Below are 10,879 nucleotides of genomic sequence, written 5' to 3'. Positions count from 1 at the left end.
CTGACTCACCAACTAATTATATTTTTAGAAATACCAACTGAATTATTTATTTCCCCTGCAGTAAATATACAACAGTCAGTTCTGAAACTGAGCATTTTCACTTCAGAGTAGTAATATGAAATAAATGTGATTACTATAAATAGTTGGAATAAAAGTTAAACTCAATTGATATTTCCTAGTCTCTCTGCCACCAGCTACTGAAGTCTGAACAAAAATGCAGTAATATTTTGCACACTCTGGGAGACCTATACTCATGATAGAGGAAACACATTTGAATAGGAGCCAGGAAGGGCTACAAGAATGAATCTGCAGATCATGGAAAAGATAAGACAGTGGATCAACATCAAGAGACTACACTGATTCATGAACAGAAGGAAGCAAATTTTTCATGACCAGAAAGTAGGAATTAAAAGGCTGCAGCTTTGTAATGGAGAGGCTTCCAAGACAGTCAGGAACCAAAGTGGGGAAAAGTTAACACGTAAGTTTTAACAGTATATTAAAGAGCATGCATAAAATGATTGCCTGGGATACCAAAACAGTGGTAAAATGAATGGGATGGTCTGCTCAATTCCTTTTTGCTAACATTTAATTTACTGCATTTCATGTGACCATGGAATGGTAGAGTTCTCAGTTCCTGGGGGAGCTAGGAGCAAGAGCAGCAAAACTGGACTTCCAAAGGGCGGACTTTGAATTGATCAGAAGAGTAGTAGGGGGAGACCCCTGGGGTTCAGTCTTTGAGAGTAAAGGGGTCCAAGACAGCTGGTCGCTCTTCCAGAAGGGGGAGAGTGGCTGGAAGACTGTGTAGAGGAAATGGATCTGGGAATACTGATTGATGCTCAGCTGAACATGCGACACTGGTGTGCCCAGGTGGCCAAGAAGGCTAAAGGCATCCTGGCTTGCATCAGAAACAAACAGTGTTGCCAGCAGGAACAGGGTAAGTGATTGTCCCCCTGTACTCAGTGCTGGTGAGGCCGTACCTCAAATACTGCATCCAGTATTGGGCCCATCACTACTAGAAAGACATTGAGGCCCTGGAACGTGTTCAAAGGTGGGCAACAAAGCTAGTGAGGGGTCTGGAGCATAGGCCTTATGAGGAGCGACTGAGGGAGCTGGGATTGTTAAGTCTAGAGGAATGAGCTGCTTAGGGAGGTGATAGAGCCAATGTCCCAGAAGGTGTTCAAGGGAAATTAGGATGTTGTATGGAAGGACATGGTATAGTAAGAACTATTGGTGATGGGTGGATGGTTGGACTGGATGATCTTGTAGACCTTTTCAAACCACTTTCCCATTCTAACTCGTGTCTAACTCAGGCATTTGAAGTAAGGATGGCAGCGGCACATCTGAAGCATGGTCCCCAAACTGGTACATGTGTTCACTTGTTGCCAAAGCTCCAATTCTATGTACTTTTTGATTAAACTCAAGTTATGTCCATAACTCCTCCCATCCCCATGCTGGGGGCTACTGCCAGCCTACTTCCATATGGGCTGTGGGGCTGTGACCTCACAGAGTTATCCCCACCTGCCAGACTGTGACCTCATGGCTCTGCCCGTGTAAACCAGCAGCCAGCACTCGGTCCCTCCCAGTGCGGTCGTGGCCAGCTTTGAGCAATGGTTGTCGACAGCTTTCTCCTTATCTCCAGCCTCCTTCTGGTGGCTGGGGTGTCTCTGCTCACCACTACCTGGCGCCGGCAGGTAGGGAAATTTGAGGATGGGAGTCACTTGAGGCTAGGTGACTCGGGGCTTTGGGTTGGGTGCTAGGGCTGCCCTGCATGTCCTCTCACTGTGCCACGTTCATGTGCTTGTAGGGTTCTGACCGGCGCCGGCAATGGTGGGGATTGTGGCAGCATGTAGTAGCACTGATGTCAGGTGAGTCCCCTGAGGGTCAGCATGGCACATTCCCAGGCAGGACCAGCCTGCTGGGAGAAGCCAAGCTTCGTACCGGCCTCTGTCATGTAGCAGCCAGACCAGGTGGGCCTGGAAGATCACCGGTGTCCCCCGCCCTACTGTGGCTCAGACCCTCTCCCTGTTTTACAGGTGCTGAGAGTCAGGCAGGCAGGCACAGGAGCCCCCTGTGCAGGCCACGTGGCTCCCGGCTGCAAGCATCAGAAAGGCAGGCCAGTCCCATCCTGCCCAATCTCATCCAGCCTGGAAATACCTGGTCTTGGCTGCAGCGCAGTCTGTGCCCCTCTCTTCTCGTGAACACTGGTACCGCGAACTCCATGGGGAAACCTGACAGGCTTACCAGACTGGACCAGCGCCCGCAGCTTCTGGTGGCACGTGGGACCCCTAGGACACCGAGTCAGCATTCAAGGCCTGGCAGTGGATTTAAAGACCTGCCACCTGAGATCTCCAACTGCACAAAGCCACCAGTGAAGGGGATGATCTTTCAGGAGGGCCTCATTCAAACAGAAGAGAGAAAACGCTGGTGGGAATACAAGACCAAGAGGCCTGTTTGGCCTATGCGCCCCCCAGCGCTTCCTAAAGGGCACAAGGAAGCAGGAGCAGCAACAAGACCATCCTGGGGACCAGCCTTGAGCCTGGAGAAAAAAGCGGGCACCAAAACTGAAACCTGCCAGCCCTTCAACTCTGGCTTCACTGACAAGAGAAGCACAGAGAAATCAGACAGGCTCGCTACGGAAAGGCTGTACCGGCAGCTCCTGGTGTCCCTGAAAAGGCCCAAGATTAACAACGATGGTCAACAACAAGTTCGGCAGCGGAACTGAAGAACAACCTCCTGGCACCTCTTCCTGCACACTGCCACCAGTGGAGGAGTTGATGGTGCATGAGAACATCCTTCGAACACAGGAATCTCAGCCCTAAGAACATCATTTGCATCACACTGTTTCATTCTGAGATCTTTCAGATTTCTAAAAAAATAATTAAATTCATGCTAGTCTTCAGACAATTGCTATGCTTCTTTCTTGACTTTTAGCAATAAGAGCAATCTCTCTCTAGGAAGAACAGGTAAGACTGCACTGGAGAAGGGATCTTAAGCAAAAGGGGCCATTGGGGGCTTTTTGAATACGTCAAAAGTTCTCTGCCTGTGCCAGGGGGCTGGCAGCTTGTGGGCAGGCTGCTGAGCTTGTGTGGAAGGAGCCAGTGCTGTCCATTCTGGACCAGTCTACCAGGCCATCAGTAGCCTCAGTGAGGGCAGCAGCTGGCTGCTACCCACAGAGCACACACGGTGAGCAAACATTTTTGGTGTGTGCACATTGCTGTTTGCAGCCTGTGCGGCAGGGCTCTGAGCCTCTGCCAGTATGACACAACTGCCTGGTTATGGGACTGGTGCTATAGGCAGGGCTGTGGGTTCTTTGATTGTGGCTGGTTTTGTAAGACATCGAACCAGTCAGTATGGCATGGGAAAGGTGTATCTCACAGTGGCAAAAGGGCTCAGGGACGGGAATTAGCGGAGCTCATTCCAAGAGTTTTAAATGAGATTTGAGGGGGTGTGTGGTTTAGCTGGACTTGCACTGTTGGGGCAGCTCTTCAGGACTGATCAAGGCCAGGTGACCGCCCACCACCCTAGGGTGAAATCGATGTGCTCAGCTTGCTCCCTGAAATGCCTGTACACCATTGCATGCAGCATAGGGGATAAGCAGGAGGAGTTAGAAATCAGTGTTCAGGCAGAATATGAAGGTCTGGTGGCAATTACAGAGACTGGGTGGGACAGATCACAAGACTGGAATGTGGTCATGGATGGCTGTGTCCTTCTCGGGAAAGATGGGTCATCAAGGAGAGGTGGTGGAGTTGCTCTTTACGTGGGAGAGCAACTAGAACGCACTGAGTACTGTCCAGGGGTTGGATCAGGACAACATTGAGAGTTTGTAGGTGGGAACTGAGGGGCAGGCTGGCATGGGTTGCACTGCTGTGGGTGTCTGTTACAGGCCACAGGATTAGTACTAGGAGGCTGACAAGGCCTTCTACAGGCAGCTGATTGCAGCCTCACAATTACAGGCCCTTGTTCTAATGGGTAAATTAACTATGCTGGCATTTGCTGGAGACCTGCTCAGCCAGCCATCCACAGGCCACCCAAGAGGTTCCTCCAGTGCACTGATGATAACTTCCTGATGCAAACGGTGGATGAGCCAACTAGGGGAGGAGCGCTGATGGATCCCATTCTCACTATCAAGGAGGGTTTTGTTTAAGTGGTGAAAGTTGATGGCAGCCTTGGTTGTGGTGACCAGGAGATGATGGAGTTTGGAATCTCGTGTGGAAGGATCAGAAAACCAAGCAGAATCACAATCTTGGACTTTAGTGGGGCCAACTTGGTCCTTTTCTTGCAATTGCTAGGGGAAGTCCCACGGGACAGGGCCCTTGAAGGTAAAGGGGCCCAAGATAGTTGGTAAGCATTGACGGACTGCTTCTGCCAAGATCACAATCAGAGCATCCCAAACAGGCAGGGGGTCAAGAAAGGGAGCCAGGAGACCTGCATGGTTAAACAGGGGACTGCTGGGAAAAATCAAGTGGAAGAGGAGGGTCTACAGATCACGGATGGAGTGGCTGGCTGCCTGGGAGGAACGTAAGGCTGTTGTCAGAGAATGAAGGGAGGCAGCCAGGAAAGCTAAGGCCTCCTTAGAGATTACTCTGGCTAGAGTGGTCAAGGACAACAGAAACTGCTTCTTCAAATACACGGCAGACAAAACTAACTCTAGAGGCAATGTCGGCCCATTGATGAATGAGGTGGGTGCCCGGGTAACGGAAGATGCAGAGAACATGGAGCTCCTAAATGCCTCCCTTGTATCAGTCTGTTTTGTACGAGGTCCTCCAGAAAGATCATCCTTTTCACCTAAGGCTGTCCAGAGGATCCTAGATCTACACTGCTCACAAATGAGAAATTATACCGAGGCCTGGAATGCTAACTTATCAGAATCCCGAAGCTGTGGGGATGCTGGCCATGGCTGCACCCCCAGCTCCTGCCAAACTGATCCATTGCTAACCCTCTTCATAATGGTGGTGTGAATGACATGATGGAAGAACTGAACAAAGGAGAGGGAGGTCTCACACCAGCTGTATTCTGCACAAAGCAATTTCAGTTAGAAGAAGATTATTTAATTGCCCATTAGAAAAGTACTAGGATAGGGAGAACTAAAAGCAAACTAAAACCACTTTCCCATTCTAACTCGTGTCTAACTCCGGTATCTGAAGTAAGGATGGCAGCGACGCATCTGAAGCATGGTCCCCAAACTGGTACATGTGTTCACTTGTTGCCAAAGCTCCAATTCTATGTACTTTTTGATTAAACTCAAGTTATGTCCATAACTCCTCCCATTCCCATGCTGGGGGCTACTGCCAGCCTACTTCCATATGGGCTGTGGGACTGTGACCTCACAGAGTTATCCCCAGCTGCCAGACTGTGACCTCATGGCTCTGCCCGTGTAAACCAGCAGCCAGCACTCGGTCCCTCCCAGTGCGGTCGTGGCCAGCTTTGAGCGATGGTTGTCGACAGCTTTCTCCTTATCTCCAGCCTCCTTCTGGTGGCTGGGGTGACTCTGTTCACCACTTCCTGGCGCCGGCAGGTAGGGAAATTTGAGGATGGGAGTCACTTGAGACTAGGTGACTCGGGGCTTTGGGTTGGGTGCTACGGCTGCCCCACAAGTCCTGTCACTGTGTTACGTTCATGTGCTTGTAGGGTTCTGACCGGCGCCGGCAATGGTGGGGATTGTGGCAGCAAGTGGTAGCACTGATGTCAGGTGAGTCCCCTGAGGGTCAGCATGGCACATTCCCAGGCAGGACCAGCCTGCTGGGAGAAGCCAAGCTTCGTACCGGCCTCTGTCATGTAGCAGCCAGACCAGGTGGGCCTGGAGGACACCCAGTGACTCTGCCCTACTGTGGCTCAGACCCGCTCCCTGTTTTACAGGTGCTGAGAGTCAGGCAGGCAGGCACAGGAGCCCCCTGTGCAGGCCACGTGGCTCCCAGCTCCAAGCATCACAAAGGCAGGGCAGTCCCATCGTGCCCCATCTCATCCAGCCAGGGAAGACTCGGCCTTGGTTGCCATGCAGTCCTTGCTCCTCTCTTTACATGAACACTGGTACCGCAAACTCCATGGGGAAACCCGGCAGGCTTCCTGGACTGGACCAGCGCCCACAGCTTCTGGTGGCACATGGGACCCCCGGGTCTCTCCATCACCTTTCAAGGCCTGGCAGTGGATTTAAAGACCTGCCACCTGAGATCTCCAACTGCACAAAGCCACCAGTGAAGGGGATGATCTTTCAGGAGGGCCTTGTTCAAACAGAAGAGAGAAAACGCTGGTGGGAATACAAGACCAAGAGGCCTGTTTGGCCTATGCGCCCCCCAGTGCTTCCCAACGGGCACAAGGAAGCAGGAGCAGCAGCAAGACCATCCCGGGGACCAGCCTTGAGCCTGGAGAAAAAAGCAGGCACCAAAACTGAAACCTGCCAGCCCTTCAACTCTGGCTTCACTGACAAGAGAAGCACAGAGAAATCAGACAGGCTCACTACAGAAAGGCTGTACCGGCAGCTCCTGGTGTCCCTGAAACGGCCCAAGACTAACAACGATGGTCAAGAAGTCGGGCAGCGGAACTGAAGATCAACCGCCTGGCACCTCTTCCTGCACACTGCCACCAGTGGAGGAGTTGATGGTGCATGAGAACATCCTTCGAACACAGGAATCTCAGCCCTAGGAACATCATTTGCATCACACTGTTTCAGTATGAGTTCTTTCAGATTTCTAAAGAAATAAATTAAATTCATGCTAGTCTTCAGACAATTGCTATCCTTCTTTCTTGGGTTTTAGTAATAAGAGCAAGCTCTCTCTAGGAAGAACAGTTAAGACTGCACCGGGGAAGGGATCTGAAGGAGAAGGGGCCGATGGGGGCTTTTTGAAGCCAGCAAAAGTGCTCTGCCTGTGCCAGGAGGCTGGCAGCTTGTGGGCAGGTTACCGTGCTTGCGTCGACACAGCCAGCACTGTCCACTCTTGACCAGTCTACCAGGCCATCAGTAGCCTCAGCAAGGGCAGCAGCTGGCTGCCACCCACAGAGCACTCAGGGTGAGCAAATGGTGTTTGTGTGTGCACCTTGCTGGCTGCAGCCTGTGCAGCAGGGCTTTGAGCCTCTGGCAGTATGACACAACTGCCTGGTTATGGGACTGGTGCTCTAGGCTGGGCTGTGGGTTCTTTGATTGTGGCTGGTTTTGTAAGCCATCGGACCAGTCAGTATGGCATGGGAAAGGTGTATCTCACAGTGGCAAAAGGGCTCAGGGACGGGAATTAGTGGAGCTCATTCCTAGAGTTTTACATGAGATTTGAGGGGGTGTGTGGTTTAGCTGGTCTTGCACTGCTGGGACAGCTCTCCAGGACTGATCAAGGCCAGGTGGCTTCCCACCCCACTACGGTGAAATCGGTGTGCTCAGCTTGCTCCCTGAAATGCCTGTACATCAGTACATGCAGCATGTGGGGATAAGCAGGAGGAGTTAGAAATCCATTTTTGGGCAGATCATGAAGGTCTGGTGGCAATTACGTAGACTGGGTGGGACAGATCACAAGGCTGGAATGTGTTCATGGATGGCTGTGTCCTTCTCAGGAAAGATTGGTTAGCAAGGCGAGGTGGTGGAGTTGCTCTTTACGTGGGAGAGCAACTAGAACGCACTGAGTACTGTCCAGGTGTGGATGAGAACCACGTTGAGAGTTTGTAGGTGGGAATTAAGGGGTAGGCTGGCATGGGTGGCACTGCTGTGGGTGTCTGTTACAGGCCACAGGATCAGAACTAGGAGGCTGACAAGGCCTTCTACAGGCAGCTGATAGCAGCCTCACAATTACAGGCCCTTGCTATAATGGGTAAATTAAGTATGCTGGCATTTGCTGGGAGACCTGCTCAGCCAGCCATCCACAAGCCACCCAAGAGGTTCCTCCAGTGCACTGATGATAACTTCCTGATGCAAACGGTGGATGAGCCAACTAGGGGAGGAGCGCTGATGGATCCCATTCTCACTAACAAGGAGGGTTTTGTTTAAGTGCTGAAGGTTGAGGGCAGCCTTGGTTGTGGTGACCAGGAGATAATGGAGCTTGGAATCTCGTGTGGAAGGATCATGTCCTTCTCTAGCAATTGCTAGGGGAAGTCCCACAGAACAGGGTACTTGAAGGTAAAGGGGACCAAGATAGTTGGTTAGCACTGACAGACTGCTTCTGCCAAGCTCACAATCAGAGCATCCCAAACAGGCAGGGGGTCAAGAAAGGGAGCCAGGAGACCTGCATGGTTAAACAGGGAACTGCTGGGAAAAATCAAGTGGAAGAGGAGAGTCTACAGATCATGGATGGAGTGGCTGGCTGCCTGGGAGGAACAAAACGTTGTTGTCAGAGAATGAAGGGAGGCAGCCAGGAAAGCTAAGGCCTCCTTAGAGATTACTCTGGCTAGAGTGGTCAAGGACAACAGAAACTGCTTCTTCAATTGAATACACGGCAGACAAAACTAACTCTAGAGTCAATGTAGGCCCATTGATGAACGAGGTGGGTGCCCGGGTAACGGAAGATGCTGAGAACGTGGAGTTCCTAAATGCCTCCCTTGTCTCAGTCTGTTTTGTACGAGGTCCTCCAGAAAGATCATCCTTTTCACCTAAGGCTGTCCAGAGGACCCTAGATCTACACTGCTCACAAATGAGCAATTATACCGAGGCCTGGAATGCTAACTTATCAGAATCCTGAAGCTGTGGGGATGCTGACCGTGGCTGCTACTCCAGCTCCTGCCCAACTGCTTATTGCTTTCCCTCCTCATAATGGTGGGTTAGTGATACGACGGAAAAACTGAGCAAAGGTGAGGGAGGTCTCACACCAGCTGTATTCTGCACAAAGCACTTTCAGTTTGAAGAAGATTCATTTAATTGCCCATTAAAAAAGGACTAGGATGGGGAGAACTAAAAGCAAACTAAAACCACTTTCCCATTCTAACTCGTGTCTAACTCAGGTATCTGAAGTTAAGATGGCAGCAGTGCATCTCAAGGATGGTCCCCAAACTGGTAAATGTGTTAACTTGTTGTCAAAGCTATTATTCTATGTACTTTTTGATTAAACTCAAGTTATGTCCATAACTCCTCCCATCCCCATGCTGGGGGCTACTGCCAGCCTACTTCCATATGGGCTGTGGGGCTGTGACCTCACAGAGTTATCCCCAGCTGCCAGACTGTGACCTCATGGCTCTGCCCGTGTAAACCAGCAGCCAGCACTCGGTCCCTCCCAGTGCGGTCGTGGCCAGCTTTGAGCAATGGTTGTCGACAGCTTTCTCCTTATCTCCAGCCTCCTTCTGGTGGCTGGGGTGTCTCTGCTCACCACTACCTGGCGCCGGCAGGTAGGGAAATTTGAGGATTGGAGTCACTTGAGGCTAGGTGACTCGGGGCTTTGGGGTGAGGGTTAGGGCTGCCCTGCATGTCCTCTCACTGTGCCACGTTCATGTGCTTGTAGGGTTCTGACCGGCGCCGGCAATGGTGGGGATTGTGGCAGCAAGTGTTAGCACTGATGTCAGGTGAGTCCCCTGAGGGTCAGCCTGGAACATTCCCAGGCAGGACCAGCCTGCTGGGAGAAGCCAAGCTTCGTACCAGCCTCTGTCATGTAGCAGCCAGACCAGGTGGGCCTGGAAGATCCCCGGTGGCCCCACTGCCCTACTGTGACTCAGACCCGCTCCCTGTTTTACAGGTGCTGAGAGTCAGGCAGGCAGGCACAGGAGCCCCCTGTGCAGGCCACGTGGCTCCTGGCTCCAAGTATCACGAAGGCAGGGCAGTCCCATCGTGCCCCATCTCATCCAGCCAGGAAAGACCCGGCCTTGGTTGCCATGCAGTCCATGCTCCTCTCTTTTCATGAACACTGGTACTGCGAACTCCATGGGGAAACCCGGCAGGCTTCCTGGACTGGACCAGCACCCACAGCTTCTGGTGGCACATGGGACCCCCAGGTCTCTCCATCACCGTTCAAGGCCTGGCAGTGGATTTAAAGACCTGCCACCTGAGATCTCCAACTGCACAAAGCCACCGGTGAAGGGGATGATCTTTCAGGAGGGCCTTGTTCAAACAGAAGAGAGAAAACGCTGGTGGGAATACAAGACCAAGAGGCCTGTTTGGCCTATGCGCCCCCCAGTGCTTCCCAAAGGGCACAAGGAAGCAGGAGCAGCAGCAAGATCATCCCGGGGACCAGCCTTGAGCCTGGAGAAAAAAGCGGGCACCAAAACTGAAACCTGCCAGCCCTTCAACTCTGGCTTCACTGACAAGAGAAGCACAGAGAAATCAGACAGGATCGCTACGGAAAGGCTGTACCGGCAGCTCCTGGTGTCCCTGAAAAGGCCCAAGATTAACAACGATGGTCAACAACAAGTTGGGCAGCGGAACTGAAGAACAACCTCCTGGCACCTCTTCCTGCACACTGCCACCAGTGGAGGAGTTGATGGTGCATGAGAACATCCTTCGAACACAGGAATCTCAGCCCTAGGAACATCATTTGCATCTCACTGTTTCATTCTGAGATATTTCAGATTTCTAAAAAAATAATTTAATTAAATTTATGCTAGTCTTCAGACAATTGCTATCCTTCTTTCTTGAGTTTTAGCAATAAGAGCAAGCTCTCTCTAGGAAGAACAGTTAAGACTGCACCGGGGAAGGGATCTTAAGCAAAAGGGGACAATGGGGGCTTTTTTGAAGGCAGCAAAAGGGTTCTACCTGTGCCAGGGGGCTGGCAGCTTGTGGGCAGGCTGCCAAGCTTGCGTGGACATAGTCGGTACTGTCCACTCTGGACCAGGCTACCGGGTCATCAGTAGTCTCAGCGAGGGCAGCAGCTTGCTGCCACCCACAGAGCACTCAGGGTGAGCAAACGGTGTTTGTGTGTGCACCTTGCTGGCTGCAACCTGTGTGGCAGGGCGTTGAGCCTCTGGCAGTACGACACAACTG

At 51.7% G+C, this 10,879-nt stretch overlaps 3 protein-coding genes across 3 annotated transcripts; all 3 read left to right on the top strand.

Moving 5' to 3' along the window:
- The first annotated feature begins 1,475 nt into the window (after positions 1-1,475).
- Positions 1,476-2,859, top strand: LOC146761461 (uncharacterized). The gene is made up of 2 exons (XM_085541893.1): positions 1,476-1,691; positions 1,805-2,859. Exons 1-2 carry the CDS (start codon positions 1,608-1,610, stop codon positions 2,720-2,722), a joined length of 1,002 nt encoding a protein of 333 aa, XP_085398019.1. The 5' UTR covers positions 1,476-1,607; the 3' UTR covers positions 2,723-2,859.
- Positions 2,860-4,429: 1,570 nt separating this feature from the next.
- On the top strand, positions 4,430-6,602 carry LOC146761460 (uncharacterized). Its single transcript, XM_085542606.1, has 4 exons — positions 4,430-4,518; positions 4,592-4,691; positions 5,464-5,515; positions 5,710-6,602. The coding sequence occupies exons 1-4, from the start codon at positions 4,430-4,432 to the stop codon at positions 6,540-6,542; spliced, it is 1,074 nt and encodes a 357-aa protein (XP_085398732.1). The 3' UTR covers positions 6,543-6,602.
- A 2,608-nt stretch (positions 6,603-9,210) lies between these two features.
- LOC146761459 (uncharacterized) lies at positions 9,211-10,462 on the top strand. The gene is made up of 3 exons (XM_085542605.1): positions 9,211-9,294; positions 9,408-9,468; positions 9,639-10,462. Exons 1-3 carry the CDS (start codon positions 9,211-9,213, stop codon positions 10,325-10,327), a joined length of 834 nt encoding a protein of 277 aa, XP_085398731.1. The 3' UTR covers positions 10,328-10,462.
- The last annotated feature ends 417 nt before the right edge of the window (positions 10,463-10,879 follow it).

Source organism: Coturnix japonica, chromosome 3 (assembly GCF_054131305.1).
Source record: "Coturnix japonica strain WE chromosome 3, WE-NBRP24, whole genome shotgun sequence".
Taxonomy (NCBI): Eukaryota; Metazoa; Chordata; class Aves; order Galliformes; family Phasianidae; genus Coturnix; species Coturnix japonica.
This window is presented reverse-complemented; position numbering and strand designations above follow the sequence as displayed.